The following is a 25,821-nucleotide window of genomic DNA, read 5'->3' on the forward strand; positions in this document are numbered from 1 at the left end:
CTATTAGTGTGTATTGGTGGCTCCGGTCCGGTGGCAGTCAAGTTGCAAGCATGGTTTTCTGGCCAGAGACACCAGGGGGAGATGAAAGACCCTCCTATCATCCCATAAACACTTGTATTACCCCCACAGGGATACGGAACGGATTTATTAAGATAAACATGTTACTTAGTACTGCTTTAATATCACATAAACGTGGTTGGCTAAATGCTAATGGCTAAAAACACATTGAGCAGCCAGGCTAACGAACACAGAGGACGAGGACTATCAACTGGTTCCTGTCTGTGTTTAAAGTGTTTTTTTTTTTAGCTAACCATTTAAATTTGTCTACTCTGCTCCAAGAAAATACTCTGATTACCACAGCTTTAAGTTAGTGTTTGGAAAAATAGCTTTTGCATCTTCAAAAACACACAAATTGCACCTGAATTCACCTCCTGTGTACGGCAACACGGCGGGGACAAACTTTCTTCCTCGTTGTGAGTGAAGTGGCATTGACAGTACATCTGCACACAGCGCCTCCTACTGTTCTGGAGAGTGCACGCTGAGGCTTTTAAAATCAACAAAACACAAGGCCACATTTATTTTTATTCTTCCCTATCCTGCATAATTGTCCCGTGCTGCTGGTGTTCCGATGATGCTCCACTCCGCCCCCCCCTCTCTGCTCCCCCTCCCATGTCCTCTCATTCCTGCACTGCTCTGTACTAATTGCCCCTGGCTGGTCCCGGGACCCGCTCATTAGGCGCTGAAGAGGAGACAGGTGGCGCCACTCTGTTTTGATGCCTCTTGTTAGTTTGTGTGTCGCGTTTTGTGTTAGCTTGTACGCGCGTAGCCCCGATGTGTGCGCGCTACTTGTTAGCCCCCCGTGACCCGGCCCCCTTCTCACTGTAATCCCTTTGTCCGCGCGGTGCGAAAAGGGTCCGGCGGGGGCATGAACTCCCCACGCTCTGAGAACCCACCCCCTTATTGCCCCCCCTCCGCTCCCGCCCCGCTGCCTGTCCAGTCCGCTCAATATCAGGAAACGGCCCGCTGGAACTACTAATTGTAGACCATGAGGTGCAGGTTATAGGTTTCAGCCAGTGCAGGCAACAGGTTACACTCATTTTTGCAAGTGAGCACAAAACTGAAGCACCGCGTGTCCAAGTCAACTCATCTGTTAATGGTTTGGTTTCAGAAAAATAGAAAGAAATCCCCGTTTTATTATTTCGTAATACAGATGACTCACTGATCTATGAGAACACGGGCCTGAAGATTCTCTCTGTCACCATCGGACAGATCTGTGTATGGATGATCATTGTCTTTGGCTCACTGAAACACAGATCCTCTTTCCAAAACTGTAAAATCAGGTTAGAGTTCTAGGAGCAAACGTGGACTCAGACCTGAACTTAAAAAAGCCACATTGAATCAATAAGATCAGCAGCTTAGCTAATACAGTATCAAACATATAGTCTAAACCAGACTTTGTTAACATACCACGCCGGATTGTAGCCTGAAGCTAATTTCCGTCCATTGTCCCACACTCAAACACTGTCATTCATCCTGGCCCATTGTACATGTTTTTAGTGGTAGGGGAAACCTCTGTCTTTCGGAAATCCTGTCTGGTCTGGAGATATGATGGTGGGGAGTGTGTTTTCCGACCGTGTAGCTAAAACTTTTGCTCAGCTTTTGTAATCCACATTAAAGACACTAGATGCAAGTTGGTCATTTTATGCTCATTACTGCCACCTCAGGTCTTATGTGTATAACTGCAGCTTCTATATTAAGCTCGTGCATGACGGCACTTCGGACCCGAATTAACACCTTTTTGAGAGACAGTGCAGGATTTTAGAGGCAATTGTGGCGAACACGTCTGGGCTCATTCTACACATTAGGACATGGCTGGAACATGTAGAGGGATGAAAATACTCCATAAAACTCCATAGTCCCTTTAAGTAAGCTTATAGGCCGGTAGGAGCCAGGTTCTAAAAGGTCTTGGGGGCAGAGAGCCCTTCGCCAATGCCTCATTGAACACTTGTAATAAGAGAGGAGAGATCTGATATCGAATACAAAAACATCTGTGAATACTGTAAATATATCTAAGACTGTAAATATATGTATGTAGACATATGAACATACTTCATACTTTACACTTCAAACTGTTGTCTTTTGAAAAAAAAAAGTAACAAAAGCGGCTTCTTCTCCTCTGCTCCGTTTCATTCATGCTGTGTTGGCTTGGCGGTTTTATTGTGATTGTATGACATCACTTTTGAATGTAATACATTTAAAAAATGAAAAAAAGTGAAATGAAATTATCCTTAACAAGCTTGTAGAACTCTGCCATGTGACCATCTGGGCCTTTCAATTTTGCATTTTATTTATTGCTTGTTTTACTTCTTCCAATGTTATTGTTTTTTCTCATACTGTTCTAATTTGGGGGAATATTAAAGGAACAGGCCACCATTTTTCCATACGGAGATATGTTCTTACCTGAGCTTAGACAAGTTGATACGTACCTGTCTGGTCTTTTGTGCCCGTGGAAGAGCGTGGTCGCTTCGTATTTCACCACGTTTGGAGCCATAGGAATATACTTGGAGAGGCCAAATGCTAACAACATGTTTGGTCTTTTTGCGCGACTGAGGGCACACAGTTCTTCCATACTGAGATATGTTCTTATCTGAGCTTAGACGAGTTGATACGTGCCTGTCTGGTCTTTGTGCATGCCCAGAATCAGGAAATTTGACCATATTAGTCCAGTGCTCAGGTCTCTGCACTGGCTTCCTCAGAGAATAGACTTAAATATAGTCTCTCCATGACCTCGCATTAAAATAGATCTGATATTTGTTTAACACTTTAGGCCACAAGACAAGAGTCAGGACCTTTATTTGTTTTATTTTCATTCATAAGCTTCTGTAATTGCTTTAACAATAATCTAAAACACTAAGAAAGACCAAAATCCTGTCCAATTTAGACTAACAAATGTGGATTTTATTTTCCTTTTCTCGTCCAAAGCCTGCCATGCCAACACTGATAACATCTTCCGAAAATAATAGTGTTTAAAAAAATAAGTGGAAGCCCTAAATGGAATGAATTTGCCACGGCTGTTTGCTAAATCCAATAAAGCCTCTGATTAAAAAAAAAAAAGAAAAAAGAAAAGAAGCCCCGGCCAGTACATGAACACCACACAAAAGATAATTATCAGGCTAATGTCATAACCCATGTGTCTGATTGCAGTGGGCAGCCGTGTTAAGCAGGTCAGCGGCGCCTCTGCGGGGCCTAACCTTTCTCACGTCGGGCCCCTTTCAAGTCCCCCGCCGGCCCCCAACGCGGACAAAGATCCAGTGTTGGTGCTAACGTCGGGTCAAGCGCCGGACGGGTCAGGCGCTCGGCCCGGTTTTGGCTGAGCGGGAGGCGGGGAGCGGTGGCCCGTGAGGAAAGGGTGTTGGGTGTGAGAGCTGGCGCAGGTGTGGAGGTCGTAGCACCGGGGCCATGTGAGGATTAACCAGGGATAAATCGAGCTGCTGACTGGCAGATTAAAATGTTCTCGGCTGAAAATGAGATGCAAATGAGGTATAAGGGGAAATTATGACATCGGTTTGCCCTATGAAATAAACAAAACATATCTGTTAAATATGGAACGATTAATGATATCAGTAAATCATAGTTTTTTTTCTCACTTAATACATATTTCTCTCTGAAAATGGCTGCACAAATCTAATAATAGAACATTTACTGGCACAGTAATGAAGCCTAGGCGTTAATTCAACCTGGTAGACTAACTCACCGACCTCCAGCTAATGGTCGCTTCCGAGAGGGCCACACCTCCACCTCAGCCATCACTGTAAGAGCCGCACCTCAGATTCAGATTCGGATTCATTTTCTTGGCCATTTGCAGTTCAAAAAAACACATTGGAAAAAAGAGCTCAAAGTGCGATATGTAAAACACATAAAAGGACACAATGTAAAAACAGAACAAACAAACAATGCCACATTAAAAGCCTAAGGGCAAAATACTGTACAATAAAAGTCCATACAGATAAATAAATAGAAGTGCCTTGTTTAAAATGATCCCAGCTTGAGGAAAGAAACTGTTAATATGGCGATCAGTAGAACATATGATGGAGCGATACCTTCTCCCTGAAGGAGGCATCTCAAAAAAGGCCTTAGCAGGGTGGCCTGCTACCTTCATGGTTCGTTCGCTTCCCAGCTGCGTTGTGACCTCCGCCCCATCTCCGCCTCTTCCGTCCACGGCTTCTCCCTGCTGCATCTTCAACGAGTCTTCCATACCACCACCAGTGTCCAGGCTCCGGGAAGAGCTTCATCCATATTGACTTTCATACATCCATGTCTAGAAAGTAATATACATGTAGTGGAGAAGTACAAATGTCTCGGTTCTTGGATGGACTACAAGTTGCGGTTTGACGCAAATACAGACTCCATTTTTAAACGTGGTCTGCAGAGAATCGATCTTTTAAGGCAACTGAACTCTTTAAACAAAAGGATTCTCTGCCACTTTTACTGGTGTTTCATAGAGAGCCTTTTAACTTTTTCATGTGTTTGCTGGCACAAGGGTTTGTCTGTGAAAGATCAAAATATACTGCAAAACATTGTCAAAATCTGCTCTAAAATCATTGGAGTTAAACAAAGAGACCTAAAATCTCTATGGGAGGAGCAGGCGCTAAAAAAGGCTAAATGTATATCTTGGGTCGGCCTCTCCATGCTCTGTTCTCTGAGTTTTCGCTCATGCCTTCTGGACGTCGTTTCCATGTACCTTATTGGAAAACAAATCGTTTATCCAACTCTTTTGTTGAGGGAGTGTGTTTATCAAGTGACCCTGACCTTTTTGAAATGTGTCCTTTTTTTTTTTCATCATCCATTTTCTGTATTGTTGGAAGTGACACACGGACAGATATTGCACAAACATCACAACACTCACTGAGGTTGCAGCAAGTCAATTGCCCTTGAGGGATCAATAAAGTTTTCTGAATCTGAATCTGAATGTCAATAAATCTTCCTAATCGCTAATCTGTCCAGGTTGAATTAGCGGTCTGGAGTAGTTCGGTTGCTGTAACTATTCCCCTCGTGACTTGGCACACCAACCAGAGGCATCGTAATCACCTGACCACACCTGGACAGTGGCGTGACCTGGTTGAGAGCGCGGGGGGGGGGGGGGACAGAGACGGATGCGAGGTAGGGGAGCGGCGGGAGACAAGTCGGGGTACAGGTGGCCAAACTCAAATGGATCTGTGCAGAATTGGGCACAACTGTAACTGTAAACATTCAACACCTCTGTACATAAACTCTAACTCATGATGTATAGAGTTCAGACAGGTCCGGACCAGGCTAAGTTCTCTGCCTAAGTTTCCGTAATGATAGAGCCAGACTCGGAGTGAGCCTGTGTGGAACGAACACAGACATAAAGGCTGAGTGCTGGTCTGAGTCTTGGCCTGGTTTGGGCTTATCAGGCCAGAGCAGTGACCTGTGGCTAAAGTGCGGTGTGTTCATGCGGTGGTGCAGGTGTGGAGGTCATAGCCTGTCCCATGTCTGCTTCCTCTGTTTGGGGGTAAACACCAATCTGCTCCCCCTTGGACCTTGTCCTGGCCAATGCAGGGAGACGGCTCAGTGGGAAAAAGGTTCCAGTACCTAACTTACCTAACCTTTTTCCATGTTTTTAAGCTTCCATTTCTGAAGCTCCTCGCTGTCTGTGTAGGGCCATTTGCTTCAGTCTCTGATTATTGATGATATATTGAGTGTGGGAAGTTTTGAATTGTATCTGTGAAATATGTAGTTAATAAAAAGTAAGAAATAGAAATGGGCGTGTCAGACCAAAATCCTGACTTTTACAAAAAGCCAAAGTTTGACAAGCTATAATTACTCAAACATTTACCGAAAATTAGTCAATTTTTCAGATCTTTCAGGTCAGATCTGTAGGTCTCCCAGCCATGCTGACCTCAGACCATTCTGACCTCAGACATTTCTGACCGCCTAAAAGGTGGCGCTCCCTGAGGTCTGGACTGGCCTTGTGTCCAGCTCACTCCTATTCTGGTCTGGAGCCACAGTGCTTCTTTTATTAGAGCGCTCCTGCTGAGGCGGCGATGACTCCAGAGAAAACAGGAGAGAGATTCTTGTCAAATGGAGCTATGATCTTTCAGAAGCTTCATGTATCAATACACTAAAGTGGAAACAATCCATACCCCTCTATAATGTCTTGGGAAGAGTAAATGACATTTAGTGTCAGGTTAATCGAGAAAAGCTGCACTTTTAGGAAATGTTTAATGTTTTAATAAATGTTTTATTAAAAAGTCTTTATTTTCTCCATTGATAACACTACCATTGACTAGCCTGGCCAGACAGCCTACATGCTTCTCCAATTCTTTACATGATGTGATTTCTTTGAGTTCCCGATGAGCATGACTGGCTGGCATAATAATCAACTAGAGAAAAGCTGGATACATAAATGACATGCTGTGTGTTCTGTAAAGACGGAAAACTAAAGGATACAAGGATTCATTATCAATGCTGTTAAGGCTTTTTTTTCTTATTGTAGTCAAGGTGACAAACCACCAGTTACATTCTTGTTAAGTAACGTTATATTTAAGAAAGTGTTTAACTAAAAGTCAGTCTCCCAGTCGTGACACTGTGGTCTGTGATTGGTTCCAGAGCCGGTGCTGGCCCTTCTGGGGCCTTAAGCAAAAATCCACATGGGGCCCTACAGTTCGCATCCCATGGTTATTCAACGAAGATCGAATCCATTTACGGTCAAAAACAGCTCCACTGTGCAGTAGTGCAGGGCAGGAGGGGAACATAATGACCTCAATTCAGGCCCCGTCCCTCTGTATGAGAACCACTAATCACTAAGCCACTGTGAGACTGGGATTTAGGATGACTACTAGTCTATTTCCCAACTTTTTAAAATGGTAAATGGCAAATAGTCCCATTCTCTTACCTCTGGTCCCTGACCCACAGTTTGGGAAACGCTGATGTAAAACTAACTGAAACCTGCACCTGACGGTTATTTCTGTCTGACCACTGAGAACTAGCCTGTGGGTAGCCCCAACTCATTTTATACTGTGCACATTCAGAGAACCAGAGTTAGTGCAAGTAACTACGTGCATGAGAACCGTGTGGATTGAACTCATCTTTAAGACAAATAGGCCCTTAACAACGCATTAATTAATCAGGGAAACAACTCTGTAGTTTGACTGAGATGCGGGGCACTTGTGGCTGCAGGGGCCCTACGCTCCTTGCATAGTTTGCCTATTGGAAAAACCGTCTCTGATTGGATCGATCAGAGAGATTTGATTGGCTGTTACCACAGTCCAGGCTAACCACTGACTGCACCAAGCCTCCAACAGATGAAACTAATTTCTCACGTCTCTTCTCAGATCACTGGACGGTCGTCTCGTCCAAAATAACCTGCAGTCTCATTCTGACGTGTCCACATGACGCCTCGGTGACCTCCTGGTGAACCTTCTGACGCCTGAAATGTCCTCCTCACCACGGCCCCAGTTTGAGTTTGTCCATTCTCCGTCCACAGATGACACAATTGAGGGAGATCAGGGTTCAGAAAGTTACTGAATCCCTCTAACCCATTATAATATTTCCCATGTGTACACCGGAAAATCACCATGCATTCATTTTTCTGCCTTTTTGTGTGCATAAATCTCATAATCTCAACATCTTTCCAAAACAACCAAACGCATTATAACTCTCCAAATAATTTGAGGAGTTAAAGGACTTTAAAAGGCCAGTTTCAGGGAATGAACTGGAATATTTTCTAATAAATAAACAGTGGAAGGCTGGGGATGGATTTTTTTTTTATGCAATGAAAGATTTACAATGTTGCAGCGGCTCTTTCAGTCATAAAGTCGTTAAATTTGGTATTAAATGTAACTAAAAAGCATCACATTAGATTCAAACTAAACCAATAAATAATGAAATCATGCCAAAATACCAAAATGATGATCTAAAACAGTTGCTGTTTTGGTTGAAATTGAACCCTTTTGTTTGCTCACAAGTTTCCCATTTTGTCCTTTTCTATTTCCTCTGTTTGACTAAATGATTAAAGGGACTATACAGAGTTTAAAAATGTTAAAATTAAAGGTATATTTCAGGATTTTTGACATAGGGCCTCATTTCCTAGTTATCCAGAGTGCTTTTGATTTCTGGAGATATTTTTTTTTGTAATTCATGCAGTTCTTTTACTTGAAGAGTTTCATGGCGCTAGGCTTGTGCATTTCTATGGTATCAGCTAGCCTGCATTAAAAACAGTCTGACCCGCTCCACAGAGCACCTGAGGCAAATCACTTATAACGCCAGACTAACCATCTAAAATGTCTGTGTCCATAGAGTAATTTTAACCATTTTGCATTTAAAATAACTAATATTTGAGCAGCATCAGCTTTGTGGTTGTATAAGCTACGCAGCGGTGGAGTGATCTGCTAGAAAATAGTCCCTCAAAATGCGATCATTCATGTGATGCAAGGTCAGTTATATTCCAAAAATTATTCTATGGACACAAACATTTATATGGTTAGTCTGGTGTTATAAGTGATTTGCCTCAGGTGCACTGTGGAGCGGGTCAGACTGTTTTTAATGCAGGCTAGCTGATACCATAGAAATGCACTAGCCTTGCATTAGCCTAGCGCCACGAAACTCTTCAAATATAAGAACTGCATGAACTACAAAAAAAATATCTCCAGAAATCAGCAACACTCTGGATAACTAGGAAATGAGGCCCTATGTCAAAAATCCTGAAATATCCCTTTAAGTATTTTCCTCCCCCTACATGTTCCAGCCATGTGCTACTGTGTAGAATGAGCTCAGACCTGTTCACCACAACTGCCTCTAAAATCCTGCACTGTCACTCAAAAAAGTGTTAATTCGGGTCCGAAGTGCCGTCATGTGAATATTAAAATTACCAACTTGCATCTAGTCCCTTTAAATGAAACATGCACATTTTTTAAAAGCTATTAGCAATTAGCTTGTAGCTATCCCTGGTCTGTGCAACACATTTGTTGTGCAATGTCCCTGTCAAATAAGTAAATAAAAAAACGTATTAAATCTGAAACCCTGATGATGCAAGATCAATTTTTTACATTTTTTCACCATGTCAAAACGCATCACCAACATACCTGAAGCTGTGTTTTATCGAGTAACTCACGCATCTTTGAGCAATCTTTGGATCTTCCCCAGTCCAAGACTGTTCTTAGCAATGTGACGACAACACTCAAAAAGCTCCTCCATAAGTCCTACTTGTGACACGAGCCGAGTGGTGTATTTCCCCCCTTTTTTTCCCCCTATATTGAAACAGCTGCACAGTGAAGGGGAGCAAGAGGACGGGGTGGGAGGTGCTTGAAGTAGCTCATTTGGAGGATCTTGAGAGGAAACTAATGGAGATTTTGTTTCACCTGATTTAGATCAATATTCCGTTTTCTAACTAACAAAGTGTAAGATAGAGATAAAGATGTGTTTTAGATTATTAGTTTAAAGATCCATTTGGCTGTATTAGTATGGTTTTCTATAGGTAAAGTAAACACAACGAGTCCCGCACCAGCTCCAGGACACTCACATACTCGCACACGCCTCTGTCTGTGTAATTAAACATCATCAATACTTCCCTTCACTGATTGCTTCGGTGCGTGCGTCCTTTAAAATGAACGTAGCATGAGGAGCCGGGGGCCATCTGGCAAACGCTCTCATTTCTATAGAATTCCAATGAGCCTAATATCCGCTTACTCCGGCTGCCCCGCGGCCAGGGTGAGCAGTAATAAGAGTAATAGAGGGAGACTTTCGAAAGCTTACCGCAAGTCTGTTTTGCTGGGCCTTAAATGAAGCGCGGCGCAAATAAAGTCAAATTTGAGACATGGTTGGAGGCTATGTCTACCACGAGACATGAGCGAGCCTTGGTATAAAGTGGAAGTTTGGAAAAGTTGAAAACAAAGCATAAGCAATTGCTGCGATTTGACTTGATCTGAGCTCAAAAACACATGCAGGGCCATGGACATCCGAACATTTTGAGAAGGGGGATCTTCCCCCAGGAAACTTTTTATGAGCTAGATTTCCTGCATTATAGATAATAAATAATACTGTCAGATGGTCTTTTTGCTGTTGTCAAAATATTCCATTTGGTCCCCTAAGGCAGTGGTTCCCAAAGTGGGGGTTGCGAGGCCTTGGGTGGAGGTCCCCTGATGATTTCAAGATGAAACAAAGAAAAGGAAAATATAAATGCTACTGTTTATAGTATATTGTTTGTGTAAAACAGCTTATAAGTTATGAAATCCATTCAATTAGTCAAAATAAACTGTTTGAATACACATAAATGTGATTTTCAAATGTTTTCCTTAAGTAGTAGGCTATAGATACTACTAGTATCGCATCATTGAACCTCGCCGAGGGAGAAAACAGAATCTTTTTCACTCTTTTTAGCCATTTTGTGTCGAAGTATAAACGTATTTATCACATACAAATAAAGTCGAGTCTAAATCGGGTCCATATGGATATTTTTTTTTCACAGATTGTTCAGTAGAAGTGAAAAAACAGCAGTCATAGCTAGCACTAGCCAGCCGTATGCTAACATGTAGCATCATGTTAGCATTCTCCGTTATTTATGTATTTATGGGCTGTTGAACCACTTTGCTCCTCTCCATGTTTTTGTATCTTTATTTAGTAGAAACTGTATTCATAATTCAGCGTTTGTTAAAGTAGTTTTTGAATAATTAGAGAAAGTTTAGATTTTTCTCCAAATTGTTTTCCCCAATAACTGTTTTCAAACATGATTCCAGAGATTCCGTCTGTATCTGAGAGGCAATAACTTTATACAATGGGGTCCCGAGTTGAGTCCATTTCTGGGGTCCCAGCCAAGAAAGTTTGTGAGCCTCTTATTGTTCCTGGACCCATCCTGTAAAGTACTATATCGCTGTTTTGCCAATTATTGTGCAGCCTGATGTTTTTGTGAGCAGAAACATACGCTCCATTTTGTTCTTTGTAACTAATATGTCGTATATTTTAGTTTCCTGAATGGATGAATTCCCTGAATGGGCTTCATGCTTGGCCGTCAAACAGGATTTCGGGGCAGGGTTGTGTCCGGATTATCTCTGAAAGGTTAATGGTCAATGAGGTACAAACTACTGAGGTCAGGGTACGTCCAGCTTCAGCACCTGTTCACTCCATCACGCTCTGTGCGCTCCAGCACGAGATTGAATTTGCTGATATTTTAACTTGCCGATTTTATTTCTTATTTGGGTACTGTGTGTTATATTGCAGAATTCAAGCTGTTTTAAGTATTTTTTCTACAGTGGATGAAAAAGTGACCTGCTATTTCTGATCCATTTTCAAGTTTGGCTGCGCTGTTTTCCATGTAAATGATAATACAAATCACAATTTCGAATGACAGAACAGCCATAATGGTCAAAACAGTGGATTTTTTTTGCAATTATTCTCTATTTCAGTACAGTTCGTTCAGTATCTTTTTCTTCCTTCAAAATGTTTATCTAGCTTAGCATTATGCTTACAGATTTGACCATGTGGGTCAAGCTCAGTGGACCCAATAAGTAATGTGTCAAAGAGCAAAAGCCATTGATATCAATATAACGCCATCTTGGATACACTTTTCTCGAGTTCGTTAGCCTATTCTGCGTATTTTCTTACTATGGCAGTTAGCATTAAGCTACATTTCTGCATTTAGTTTGTCAGACACACCTCTAATGGCCACTAAACATTAACATGGATACAGACGGCATCTCGTCATAGAAGGGGGCGTGGCTTCGCCAAGGGGGAAAATAGAATCTTTAGAGAAACACAATTTTTACTCTTTTTAGCCATTTTCTGGTGGAATATGAACTTATTTATCACATAAATAATAAAAAGTGTAAATCGGGTCCACATGGATATTTTCTCACAGCAGATTGTTTAGTAGAAGTGAAAAAACGGTTGTTGTAGCAAGCGCTAGCTAACCGTTAGCATTAGCCTGATGTTAGCATTCTCCGTTATTTATGTATTTATGGGCTGTTGAACCACTTTGCTCCTCTCCATGTCTTTGTATTTTTATTTAGTAGAAAACTATATTCATAATTCAGTGTTTGTTAAAGTAGTTTGCAATAATTAGAGAAAGTTTAGATTTTTCTCAATTGTTTTCCCCCTTAACTGTTTTCAAACATGACCATAGATACAGACGGCATATCGTCATAGAAGGGGGCATGGCCTCGCCGAGGGGGAAAATAGAATCTTTTGGGAAACACAATTTTCCATTCCACTCTTTTTAGACATTTTCTGGTGGAATATGAACTTATTTATCACATACAAAGAAAGTCAAGTGTAAATCGGGTCCATATGGATATTTTCTCACAGCAGATTGTTCAGTAGAAGTGAAAAAACGGCAGTTCTAGCTAGCGCTAGCTAACCGTTAGCATTAGCCCGCTGCTAACATGTAGCATTATGTTAGCATTCTCCATTATTTATGTATTTATGGGCTGTTGAACCACTTTGCTCCTCTCCATGTCTTTGTATTTTTATTTAGTAGAAAACTATATTCGTAATTCAGCATTTGTTACAGTCTTTTTTGAATAATTAGAGAAAGTTTAGATTTTTCTCCAAATTGTTTTCCCCCTTAATTGTTTTCAAACATATATGGTCATGTTTGAAAACAGTTAAGGGGGAAAACAATTTGGAGAAAAATCTAAAAATCTAAATTGCCTCTCCCCAAGACTGGCTAGCGTTAGCTACGACTGCCGTTTTTTCACTTCTACCGAATAATCTGCGGTGAGAAAATATCCATATGGGCCCGATTTACACTTGACTTTCTTTGTATGTGATAAATAACTTTGTATTCCACCAGAAAATGACTGAAAAGAGGTGAAGCCACACCCCTTCTAGGACGAGATGCCGTCTGTATCTATACTCACCCAAACAGGTCCAGAAGTAGAAGTACATATTAGTAGGACCAAGCTCAGATTCAGCATCTGGCTAAGCTAACAGTTAGCGTGTCGGGATTTTTATTTACAAAAGGTGATTTCCTCCCAATCACTTGTAGCCCCTGCCTCACCCTGTCACCCCCTCCCCGGTCCCGGTCCCTGCCTGCAGAGCCGGGGCAGAGAGCATTGCTATGTTAATGCCGCGCTGAATGGCGGTGAATGGACAGGCTCACCGCGGATGATGGTGAAGTGCTTGTTAGTTTTAAAGACGAGCTGGAGGATTAGCAGACGTGCCGCTGTGCCACCGCCGCGTTTGCCTAAAATGGACCTTAATCCCCCCTGCTCGCCTCCACACGCCAAATAAAGGGATCCCGAGTGGAGGACAGAGAAGTCGAGGCTGCTGTGAATTGGTATGACTCAAAACTACAATCAAATCGATATTGGAATTTGAACACAAAAGCAACAACTAGTAAAATATAATGTCTTCAATCAACAATACAATTTCCAGTTTGGAGAAATCTTACTTTTGCCTTTCCTTCTTCTGTATGTCCTGATCTTTGTTGGTTTTTAAGTGCTCCACAATCTTAAAAGCTCATAATCCATCACTGAACCCATTTAGAGTCATTTAGGATGAAAGTAAAAGCTTGTTTTCACTATTTGATGTCATTCCTATTTTGTCAAAAAAGGTATATTACATTACTTTTAATTATAAACTATAACATTCCAAGGCTAGGCTGTCCAAACAAATACAATTGACAATTTAAAGACGGGGAGTTATGCTTTTTGCAGGTATTTGGTAATAATCTCCAACATATCTTCATCACTCTTTCACTTTGTTGGTTAGAAAATAGCCAGAACAGCAGTCGTTTCACTTCCTCATTTCTAGGCAATGCCACCATAAGCCCCTCCTATCCCCCCTCCTCTTACTTCCGTTTGTTGCGTAGCTGCTTCAATAAAAGGGGAGAAAAAAGGAATAAAAGTGGACGGCCCGTGCGGTTGTAGTGAAGCTACAGTGAGTGTTTTTTTTAACCACAATGAAGTGATTAGGTGATTTTAAGAGCAGGCTCAAGACCCAGCTTTTTAGCTTAGCTTTTAGCTGATATCTGTTTATTCATTTTAGTCCCATTTATTTATTTATCAATTTATTAATCTTGATAACTTGGTATTTCTTGATATTTCTTGATATTCTGATATTTATTTCTAGTTTCTTGCTGGTTTTTACCTTGTTTTTAAACTTTTTATCAGTGTTTTTATACTGCTTCTTATATTTTTTAGAATCTCCAGTGTTTCCTCTGAAGGGGCCCTTTGCCTCGGGAGCGGTGACTGGCTGTGGCTGTGTGGGTGCCGTCCTGTGGGTGCCCAGGTGGAGGTGTGGCTGTGTGGGTGCCATCCTGTGGGTGCCCAGGTGGAGGTGTGGCTGTGTGGGTGCCGTCCTGTGGGTGCCCAGGTGGAGGTGTGGCTGTGTGGGTGCTGCTCCCGGGGAGGACGGCTCCTGATTGATTGATAGGCTTAGCCAGAGATTGATGGTGAGGAAAGCATAGATACATGTGGCCGCCACAGTGAAAAGACTAACCTCTGGGGAAGATACAAGGATTACTCAAAGATGTGTGAGTGGGTGGAAACACAGGTGTGTTTTTGATGAGGGAACAACATTGTGTATGTGTAAAATCAGTAAAGAGTCCTCTTTAAGAATCTCATGCCCTGCAGATTGAATCGATTATTCCACAAAACCAAAGAAATGCAGTATTTAGGATAACTTTAAAATGTTTCTCATGGTACAGTGGTTTTCAATGAGGGAACGTTATAAAAGCTCAAATAGTCATTTATGTTCAGTAGACAGATGTATTTTAAGCATGCAGGATGAAGTACAAGCGCCTTAAATAGACGTTTGTCTTTGTTGCTTTTATTACTGTGGTCCTCTTTGAAAACATATGTATATGAAGGCTGCCAGGTCTGCACAGTTATATTTGAGGAATGTCCAGGCTGAGTAAACACCAGGAGCTCCTGCGTGGGGCCACATGTTTAGTCAGAGGTAACGGGTCTCAGGCCAAGAAAACGCCAGTGGCTTTACAAACGTTCAAACCTTTCCAAGTGATTTCTCTTTTGATAAAATCACATGCACTGTTTATAAAATTTCTACTCCAATTTCCGGCGAAAATATGATTTACTTTTCAAGTTTCTAAAGTTTCCGACTCTAAACAGGCTTCTGGGAGGGGCATAAACTGCTGCCCCAGACGCAGGACGACTGAGTCAGCAGAAGAGAGTTTGCAGAGTTCGTGCCAAAGGAAGACCCGGCTCCGAGACCCCAGGCTCCTGTGCGGACACTGACCCCACGTCAGGCTCATCCTGTGGGCTCCCTCAACTCTGACCCCCACCTCCCACCTCTGCTGGAGACACAAGAGCGCCTCAGATATCGTCATAATCAATGGGACACTTTTCCTGACATGAAGTTCGCACAGGTCTCCCTCAAAAGGAAGACCAGCAGCACTTTCTTTTTAAAACACTCAAACCTTGTTGGCGAAACCTGCACACAAAGAGATTTTAACACAATAAACTGTTATCACTGCATCCCCTGTAGGAAATGCAATCTATTATAAGATATGTGGTCACTTTTTGCCTTATCTGTGCCATGAATATCTTTTAACTGAATTAACAGTAAAAGTATTTTGAATTACCATTTTAATTCAATAGTTTTGTTGAATACTTTAACTTTTTATTTTATTTTATAGAACACTGTGTAACATTTTGGACTATGCTGTGAACACCACATCTTCAAGATCGGGTGAGGAGCTCAGTTACCCGGGAGGAGCTCAGTGTAGAGTCGCTGCTCCTCCACGTCGAAAGGAGCAGCTGAGGTGGCTCGGGCATCTGTTCCGGATGCCTCCTGGTCGCCTCCCTCGGGAGGTGTTCCAGGCATGTCCTAGTGGGACAAGGCCTTGTGGAAGGCTCAGGACACACTGGTGGGACTATGTCTCCGAGCTGGCCTGGTGTCGCCTCGGGGTCCCCCTAGAACAGCTGGAGGAGGTGTGTGTGGATCGGGAAGTCTGGGCGTCTCTGCTGAGACTGCTGCCAACGCGACCCGGCCCCGGATAAAGTGGAAGAAAATGGCTGGATGGATGTTGACATCAGGGCAAAACATGCTCCTAATGACCATCTCTACACCAAGAAAATGCTGTTACTGCAGTGGCTCAGCGTCGGCTCCAGAGCAAACTGACTGAGGGTGCATTTGAGTTTCAAAAGGGTGCAAATAGAGTTTCTCACCATTAAAATACGTTGTGATGCCATTAAAACTGAGGGTGCAAATATTTCAAAACGCACCCTCGTGCACCCTCGTAGATCCAGGCCTGCAGTGGATAATCAAAGACCAGAGAGTCGTGATATTGAGAAATGAGTTCAGTCAGCTGGTGGCTTGGCGCAGTCAAGTGTGTACAGTGTGTTAAGAAGTGGATTGCGATGTATGAGGCGAGGCCAAATGTTCTGCCTGAAAGTTTGCATCCCACTGTTGAACTGGAGTGAGCAAAGGTCTGATTGGAGAAGAACGGGCACAGGATTTCATGAAAAGCACTTCTGTCCAACTGTTAAGCCTGGGGTAGTGGATCCATCAGCAGCCAGTGGGACAGAGAACATTTTGTTGGTAAATTGAAGAATTTATTTAATTAAATTCTGGAGAAACACGTAACACCATCTGTGAAGAAGCTAAATTGAAAAAACAAATGGTTCTACAAATGGGTAACGATCCTGAACATACCTTTAAACCCCTGACCTAACCCCTGACCACTGGAGATCTGTGGATTGGCCTCCAAAGAGCAGTGTGTGCAAGAAATCTCTCTTTGGAAGGAAGAAACTTTTTTGTTTGTTTATTGTAATGTTATGTGAATGTCTCATCTGTAACTGATGCCTTTTGGAGATCAGATCATCTTCCCTTTGGGTTTTTGACCTCAGTGTTCAGCATTTCCCCTAAAGTGTGCCGTGTGCTGCATCCCATAAATCGACAAAAACAAATTTCTGCCCTATCTGTAAACACCCCCCCCCCCCCCCCCCCCCCCCCCCCTTTCACCCCGGCCGTCACTCTTCCAGTAACTAACTACCTCAACTCAAAAGCTCTTTACTCCTCCCCTTGTTCTCAGAGATCCATTTGTCCCCAAAACCTCTCCGACAACTGTCCCCCCCCCACCCCCCTGATCCGCCTTTTGTTTTTGGTGTGAGCCGCCTCCTCTCCGTGCTCCGCGGTGCTGACAGTTTGCCCCATTCATCATCGCCCCAGCATGAGGGCCACACTGCAGAATAATGTAGTGAGGGAGGCGGGGGTTGACGGGGGCATACATCCATAATACCTTCCAAAATAACCGCGCTGGATAGAAGAAGAAGCCTAACCTGGGCGTTGAGCATTCTGAAAGGCCGGGGTCCCATGCGGAGGTTCACAGCCCGTGAGGATTGGGGGGCAAGCGCTGTCAGTGCGGTTTAAAAGGCTCCCCGCGGCTCGACATGCTTGAGATGGCATTCTGGTTCACTGGAGGAAGGGAGCGGGGCGGAGGGGAGAGAGGACTTTGTGGAGTTGCAACTGAAATCGCCGCGGTTTTAACCTCCGGATACAAAAACAGTGCAAGACAATGGGACAAAAAGTCATTTATCAGGTTGATTCAATCTTGCAACTTCACATCAGGTTTGTTCCAGGCAGAGTTTTCTCCCTTAACTTCTTAGTTTTACTGTCAAAGTAAACAATAGACCAAACTCACCTTTACTGTGTTTATTTTATAAACATGCATGTCTATGGTTACCCATAGAAGAAACCATAATACACGAATAATTATAACCAAGTGACTCTGAATGGCCTATCCAGCTGTGGAAATACTCTTGCTTTTCTCCTTTCATGAGGCCCAAAGAGCTTTACATAAAGGAACCAGTCACCCATTACGCAGACGATACTCAGGTCTGTTTCTCTGACAGTATAGGTGAACATGGGCCTGTAGATTCACTGTCACTGTGTCAAACAGATGTGTGTGGTGTGATAGTGTGTGGATGCAAAACAACTTCCTCCAGTTAAATACAGATAAAACTGAGATAATTGTCTTTGGCCACAAAAACACAGAGAGATCTACGGGAAATCATGGACTCAGACCTGAATTTTAACAGTCATATTAAGTCCATTGCATCAGCGGCTTCTAAACCAGATTGTCTCAAGTCGATTAGACTTTTGTAATGGCCTGTTCACTGGCCTCTCTAAACGAGCTATCGGAGAACTGCAGAACATCCAGAACGCTGCTGCTGCTCGAGTCCTGACAAGAACCAGGAAATACGACCACATTAGTCCAGTGCTCCGGTCTCTGCACTGGCTCCCTGTCACTCAGAGAATAGAATTTAAAACAGTTCTGCTTGTTACAAGTCTTTTCATGGTTTAGCACCAAAGTACATCTCTGACATGTTACAGCCGTATGAACCATCTCGGCCCTGAGAACTTCAGGGAGGGGTCTCCTGGTTGTTCACAGTCAATAATAAAGATGGTGAGGCTGCGTTTCAGTTTCATGCAGCTAAAATCTGGAACAGTCTTCACGAGGACGTGAGACAGGCCTCAACTCTGACAATGTTCAAATCCAGACTGAAAAGAGTATTTTATCTGCACTCTTGCCTTTTACTGTAATTGGTCATTTTTATGTTGATGTTTTTATTGATTGATCTGTTTTGTTGTGATTTTAAGCAACTGTGAAGCACTTTGAATTGCCTTGTGTCGGTGCTGGCCCTTCTGGGGCCCTAAGCAAAAATCCACGTGGGGGCCCTACAGTAGCATCCCAAGGTTATTCAATGAAGAGCGAATCCATTTACAGTCAAAAACAGTTTCACTGTGCAGTAGTGGAGGGTATGAGGGGAACATAATGACCTCAATTCAGGCCCCGCCCCTCTGTGTGACAACCACTAACCACCAAACCACCGTGAGACTGGGATTTAGGACGACGACTAGTCTATTTCCCAACTTTTCAAAATGGCAAACAGTCACATTGTCTGGAACCGCTGATTTAAAACTAACTGAAACCTGCACCTGACGGTTATTTCTGTCTCACCTCTGAGAATCAGCCTGTGAGTAGCCCAATTTGTTTTATACTGTGCACATTCAGAGAACCAGAGTTACTGTAAGTAACTGTGTGCATGAGAACCGTGTGGATTCAACTCATCTTTAAGACAAAAAGGCCAGTGAAACAACACCGTAGTTTGACTGAGATGCGGGGCCCTTGCAGCTGCGGGGGCCCTACGCGCCTTGCATAGTTTGCCTATAGGCCATTCACAATCTCTTGTCTTGCCCAAGGACACAGTGCATCTGCAGGAGCTGGGATTCCAATCCCCGACCTTCCGATTATGAGGCGACCAACTGCGCCACTGCAGCGCATCACGTCTCCCATCCCTCAAACCGGTCCAAACAAACCGCCCCAGACCCAAGGGCCGACCTGGTCTGGGTTTGTGAGCCTCCACGTCTGTTGAAGGACCGACCGTATCCGGACACAACTTGCCGGCCTTGAAAAAGCAGAACCTGGGTTCCCATCAGCGTGGAGAGTTGGCAGGTGGGGGGAGCACGACGGCCGGGGGCAGCTCTGTTTACTTATCGGGTGATTTTTTCTTTCATTGGAGAGCGAGGGACCAGCCGGCCGGCCCTTTGTCCCCCCGCTAACGAACGACGTGAATGAGTGTGAACAGGAATGCCACAGTCCATTAGAAGGCTTCAAACCCGGCTCTATAGGAGACAACTCAAAACATCTCCCCACAGCTTTGTGCAACACCTCTGGAGAGCGTGTGTGTGTGTGTGTCCGGTGTGTGTGTGGGGCTCGGTGCTAAAAGCAAAGTGCAAAGAGTCTGAAGAGGAAATGCTTTATTAGATTGTCCGCGGGCGTTTATGTGTTAGTGCCAAGAAGCTCTGGAGCGCTGATTTCCCATCACATCATGAGGCGTAAATGGGTAGAAAAAAGAAAAAAAACTAACACAATTGTCTTTCTTTCACATTGTTCCATCTTGATTTTCAATTAGAGACACTGCAGGCACATAGGGGAAAAAATCGAGGTATATCTTTCTGAATATGTTGGATTTTAAAAGCCCAGTGAATTCCGACTCAATTGCTGATTTATGCAGAATGATTTAGGCTCATTATGTGTCCTATTAGATCATAAACTGTGGAAAACTCACTACTGCTCTACAATAGACCTCAATATGAGAAAAATCCACACATCCATGGGGAAATCAAACACTTGTACATAAATCTTATATCTTATTGGTCATTTATATCCATATAAAATAATGAATTCATGAGAACTTGTAACACATATTTTCTAATCCACCATCTGTGTCTCGTGATTGAAACTCCAGCTCACAGATAAAGCACCAGTTTTACCTTTATGACTTGCTTAATATGGGAAAATTAAAGAGAATGTAAATGAGGCGTTTTGTCAGAGTGAGAGATCTCGCAGGTGCACTGCCCGAGGAACGGAACGGCTGGCAACAAGCTCTGCAACCCTGAGCACAGCCGCTGAAATCAGCTACTCAAATACAGCTACGGGAGTAACCATGTGATGTAACTGTACTTCTTGGTGTGGTTGTATTGTGCAGTACTTTTTACTTGCACTTGAGTAGAAGTTCCACCACAGTCTAAATATTTTGGCGACTCGACCCACCCCTGCACTTCACATAAATGTACTTTTTCTCTTTGCCCCCTTGGCGTTTTCGGACAGGACAGTGCAAGGGTGAAAGGAGGTTAAAGGGATATTTCAGGATTTTTGACATAGGGCCTCATTTCCTAGTTATCCAGAGTGTTGCTGATTTCTGGAGATATTTTTTTCTTAAATTCATGCAGTTCTTATATTTGAAGAGCTTAGTGGCGCTAGGCTAGTGCATGTCTATGGTATCAGCTAGCCTGCATTAAAAACAGTCTGGCCCGCTCCACAGAGCACCTGAGGCAAATCACTAATAACGCCAGACTAACCATATAAATGTATGTGTTAATAGAATCATTATAGCTGTTTTGCATTTATATTTGAGCAGCATCAGCTTCGTGGTTGTATAAGCTACGCAGCGGCGGAGTGATCTGCTAGAAAATAGTCCCTCAAAATGCGGTAATTCATGTGATACAAGGTCAGTTATATTCCAAAAATTATTCTACCGACACAGACATTTATATGGTTAGTCTGGTGTTATAAGTGATTTACCTCAGGTGCACTGTGGAGTGGGTCAGACTGTTTTTAATGCAGGCTAGCTGATACCATAGACATGCACTAGCCTAGCGCCTCGAAGCTCAAATATAAGAACCGCATGAATTACAAAAAAAAATTTCTCCAGAAATCAGCAACGCTCTGGATAACTAGGAAATTAGGCCCTATGTCAAAAATCCTGAAGTATCCCTTTAAGGCGGAGAGAACTTTAGCAAACTGTCAGGGCTGGGACATAAATCACGACACTGTGTTCTACCAAAAGGGAAAAAACCTTTCCATGCATCAAATTAAAAACCATCTTAACAACAGTGAACTATCACAACTTGTTATTGTAGTTGTTTATATTATACTACTGTGAAAGTATCACTCGGCAAAAGTTGTAAAATGTCCTTAACAGCATGACTTTGAAGAACTGGGATGTTTGGACCACAGATAACAATTTAAGTAAGTCAGTGCTTTAGTAGTCATTGTTCAGCCACGCAACGACATTATGTTCAGCAGTGCTTAATTTGATCCCGTTTGGGGGATTCATTTTTTTCAGGGAAAAGGATTCGGGAAATATTTAGGAGGATCCGGCAAAAAATGTATCTGATATAATGGTGTCTAATGAGAGTGTTCCGGCAAATGTTTTGGCCTGTTTCCCCAATCCATCACAAAATACCAAAAGTGTTCCTGAAAATACTAATTTACATTCAAGCACTGATGTTCAGGTGTCGCTGTGTTCTTCCCCCTCGTGCCAATTGTTATTTGTGTTTTGAGTTTCTCGTGTTTTGTCCTCTTGGTGCTTCCATAGTTCAGTTATGCTCCAAGCAGTCTCACAGAAAGTCAAACTTCACAGTGTTTAAGCTTGTACTTTTTATTTTGGCTCCACAAAAAATATCTGTCTGTAAGTATCCGAATTATAGTCATCTTAGCTTCCATTAGATGCCAAATTTAGTCATTTTAGGATGTTCTCAATTCGTAATTTGTAAGACTATATTCAGCGCTAATTCCGTTAGCATCCCTATGGCTTTTCCCATGTAATTTAGCATCGTGCTAATCGCTAGCTTATGAGATCGTTTTTTGACGTTTCAGTTATCTCTAAGCTACTTATTTTATATTTATATTGTTTGTTTGCCCAAATAAGATTGTAATATGCATCCTTTGTGTTTCTGTATGTTACAGTTTTACAGTCCTTCAGTTAAACACACCAAAACAGAAAGACGCTTCCTGGTCCTATTGGAGACTGGTTCCCACACACTACTGTGACTGAGCTATGCTATCAACGTGACCTTTTGGAGGTCTGGGAAACCGTAGCACCTGGAGGAAACCTGGCTGGCTGTCTCAGTCTCCTCTGATGCTCTGAAAGAGTGCAGCACCTCCAGGGTTTGTCCATGTTTCAGAGCGTGATGTCCTGCACTGGTCAGCTCCTCCTCCTTCCTCTTCCTCCTGCCGCTCCCTCCACTCCACAACAGTATTTCACCATCTTGTCCTCATTTGTCCCCTCCTTGTTTCCTGTAGCGCCTCTTGTGACGCCTCCACTGTGCTGCAGGTGTGGGCGGCTCTTCAGTGTCTCAGAAGAAGAAATGTGTAGGTCTCAAATGTCTTTAGCGCACAAGCTAGCTGTTTGTTTATTTTGTAAAAACCAAAAAAGACGCACAAAAACATCCTGCAAAAGAGTGTGGAAAAACAGAAACCACAAATGCAGTTCGCTGAAAATGTTTATATTTTCACGCTTCCTTTGTCATTGTTTCTACTTAATAAGTAAGTAAGTAGGTGCTTTATTGTCATTGTACACGCATACACCGTAATAGTGTTCAGGTGTCCGTCCTGAGCTGCTGCGCATGACCTTGGAGGTCTGGGAAACCGTAGCACCCGGAGGAAACCTGGCTGGCTGCCCTCTGAAACGGTGCAGCGCCTCCTGGGTTTGTCCCTGTGTCAGAGCGTGGTGTCCTGCACTGATCAGCTCCCTCCGCTCCACAACAGTCTTTCACCATCTCCTCGTTTGTCCCTTTTTTTCGTTCCTGTAGCTCCTCTTGTGACGCCTCCTCTGTGCTGCAGGTGTGGAGGCTCTTGGTACCTCTTCAGTGTCTTCAGAAATGAGTAGGTCTCAAATGGGTTTAGCTCATAAGCTAGCATTGTGTTTACCTTTAGAAAGCTGCTTTCTTCAGGACCATTTTGGACTCTCAAAATAAACAAATCCACCAAACCTCCACAAAAACACAGCAAAATGTACAAAGGTATCCAGAAAACCAATTAAAACCAAAATTAAGCTGTACCAGGAGAGAGGGAGGTCACTTCCTGTTTTCACATCGCCATGACAAAGGAAAATGTAGGGTTACTATTTCAATTGAGGGTATTTCCTCAAATCAAAGGAGTACATCAATCATTACATTTTAGCTTCATGCTACACAACATTAGCAAGAAAGAAAAGGTATGAGGCAAAGTGCTTATCGTTTCATCACTGCACATTTATAAAATAATGTAATTCATTGTGAAAGTAATCTGTATACATAACTTTGATAGGGCTAAGTAGCACTATATACACTTTTTTGGACAGATTTTAAATGCATATTAAGGCAAGTCTTCTGCAGCTAAACGCAGTTATAAAGTCTTCTCCATCCATATTGCCAACACTGCTGCTTCTTTTCATCTCAGGTTTCCGATTGGCCCCAGCGTTTCAAGGTTTGTGGAGGATTCCGCTCGGTAAGTGGCCTTGAATCCTCTTGATCCTTGTGCTTGTTTTTAATATCCGTCTCTCCTTCTCTCCTCTGTCTGCTCCCAGGCCCCTCCCCTTTCCCCGCCCCCTTTGACACAACCCCTCCCTCCCTCTCTCTCCCTCTCTCCCTCACACTCTCTCAGCTGGACGGCTCCGAAGCTTCAGAGCGCAGTAGGACCTCTTCTCGAGCGGGACGTGCGTGCTCTGTCTTTGGTCCTGTGGAGTTTTATTCTGACGTTTATTTTTTCCTGTGAGGCGAGGACGTACTGTTTGGATCTTTAGCGGGACTTACAGAGGAGGAGAAGAAGAAGAAGAAGAAGCAGAAGAGGAGAAGGAGGGAGGACCATGCCAGGGCAAGGGGGTCTGCTGAGCCCTCTGCTGTTGCTTGGAGTGTTCTCGCTGCAAACCCACGGTAAGTGAAGGCACCGTGAGGGGAAAACTTGCCAGAAAATTGATGCGACGATGTATTATTGATCATTTCCACCATGCAAAAAGAAACAAGACTTCAGGGGAGACATTGCATTGAACTCAACCATTTGCATAGCTATTTTCTCTTAATATATACACTTTCACCTGGAATCAAATACATTACCTAATCCTCACAATGTACCGACGTTTCTTCATGCATTTACTGGAGCTTCAAGACCGATTTGATTTTCCTCAGAATGTGCAAAAGTCCTCTCACTTGTGGCGACATCACCCAAATATTCTCTCCGAACTTCACAATATTTTAAAGTTTGTTGTATTTTTTTTTACTCAGAAATTTGAATTCTTACAGATTTGATCCTGAATAAGTTGTTTAGTCAAAGACATGCAAGATAAATATACCAAATCTTTCAAAGTTTTTTCAATTTTGACAATTTTCACACAAACCGATTCAAATTAGCATCTACAAAGTCCTTTTCATCTTCAGCTGCAGAAATCCAGAACAATACTTAAACACAATCATATATTTAAAGTTAAGTTTAAGTCCCTATACCTGATTTTTTAATATTAACCTCTTAAAGGCGCTATACCTATATTTTTTTTAAATTGTTGTCTTATTTTTGTCACATTTTTGTCACATTTTTGTCACATTTATCACTTTTTGTGACCATAATGTCACACAAATGTGACAAAAAGAGAGACAAATGTGACAAAAAGAGAGACAAATGTGACAAAAAGAGAGACAAATGTGACAAAAAGTGATAAATGTGACCATAATGTGACAATAATGTGACAAAAAGTCACACAAATATACCTGATTTTTTGATTGCAAACAATGAAAGGGGAAGCCACTAAATTAAAATATTAGTTGTGGTCCAAACTAATGTATTTATAGAATCCAAATTCTTTTCAGGGACAAGTTAATAGGCAGTTTTCACAACTTGCTGGGTCGCTTTTCAGGCTCACATTCACAAAAATGCTGCAAAAACAGCCTGAAAATTCATAAAATCGATACAAATGTTTTATAATTTGATGCACGCCCTTTTACCTACAAGCATGTGAGTTTACAATATACTAAAGGAGGATACAATTATTTTCATTCCATTTCTAGATGTAAAATCAGGTATAGCTCCTTTAACTCCCACCTTAATGTTCTCCAGTTCGCCTTCACCCAAATCTGAAAGCTACTTTACCTGAGAGCTCACAGTCTATAGGCCAGGGTAAAGCCGCATTTGAAAGTCAAGACCTACAAAACTGAGCTTCCATGTCAAGTCTTAATTGTTTTTCCACATTTTTGTCCCTTTTTTGTTGTTTTGTTGCATTTGTGTCACATTTTGTTGTATAAACATAACAAAAATGCAACAAAAATGACTAAAACTTGACTACAAAAAACAAGGAAGAAGCATAGTGGAGTTTTGTAGGCCTTAGCGTTCAAATTAGGCGCTACAGTGGCCTAAAGGCTGTGAGCTCTCAGGTTAAGAAGCTTTAAGATTTGGGTAAAACTGGAGAAAATGAGATCGGCTAACCTCTTAACCCAGCGTGTTTGTTCCTGTTCAGCTTTACCCAAATTTAAAAGCTTCTCGTCTGGAGCTCAGAGCCTTCAGGCCACTGTCGCGACTAATTTGAAAGC

General features: G+C 42.6%; 1 protein-coding gene and 1 long non-coding RNA gene across 2 annotated transcripts in view; both read left to right on the forward strand.

Moving 5' to 3' along the window:
- LOC306960777 overlaps positions 1-25,821 on the forward strand; it is a 590,186-nt gene that overhangs the window by 60,332 nt on the left and 504,033 nt on the right. The window lies entirely within an intron of this gene.
- The window catches only part of bmpr1ba (bone morphogenetic protein receptor, type IBa), a 64,672-nt gene continuing 62,859 nt past the window's right edge, over positions 24,009-25,821 (forward strand). Inside the window, exon 1 of the mRNA XM_079552563.1 lies at positions 24,009-24,177. Coding sequence (XP_079408689.1) covers positions 24,111-24,177 — 67 coding nt within the window. The 5' untranslated portion in view covers positions 24,009-24,110. The remainder of the gene's footprint in view (positions 24,178-25,821) is intronic.

The sequence above is a fragment of the Gobius niger genome (genome assembly GCF_951799975.1).
Source record: "Gobius niger genome assembly, chromosome: 1".
Taxonomy (NCBI): domain Eukaryota; kingdom Metazoa; phylum Chordata; class Actinopteri; order Gobiiformes; family Gobiidae; genus Gobius; species Gobius niger.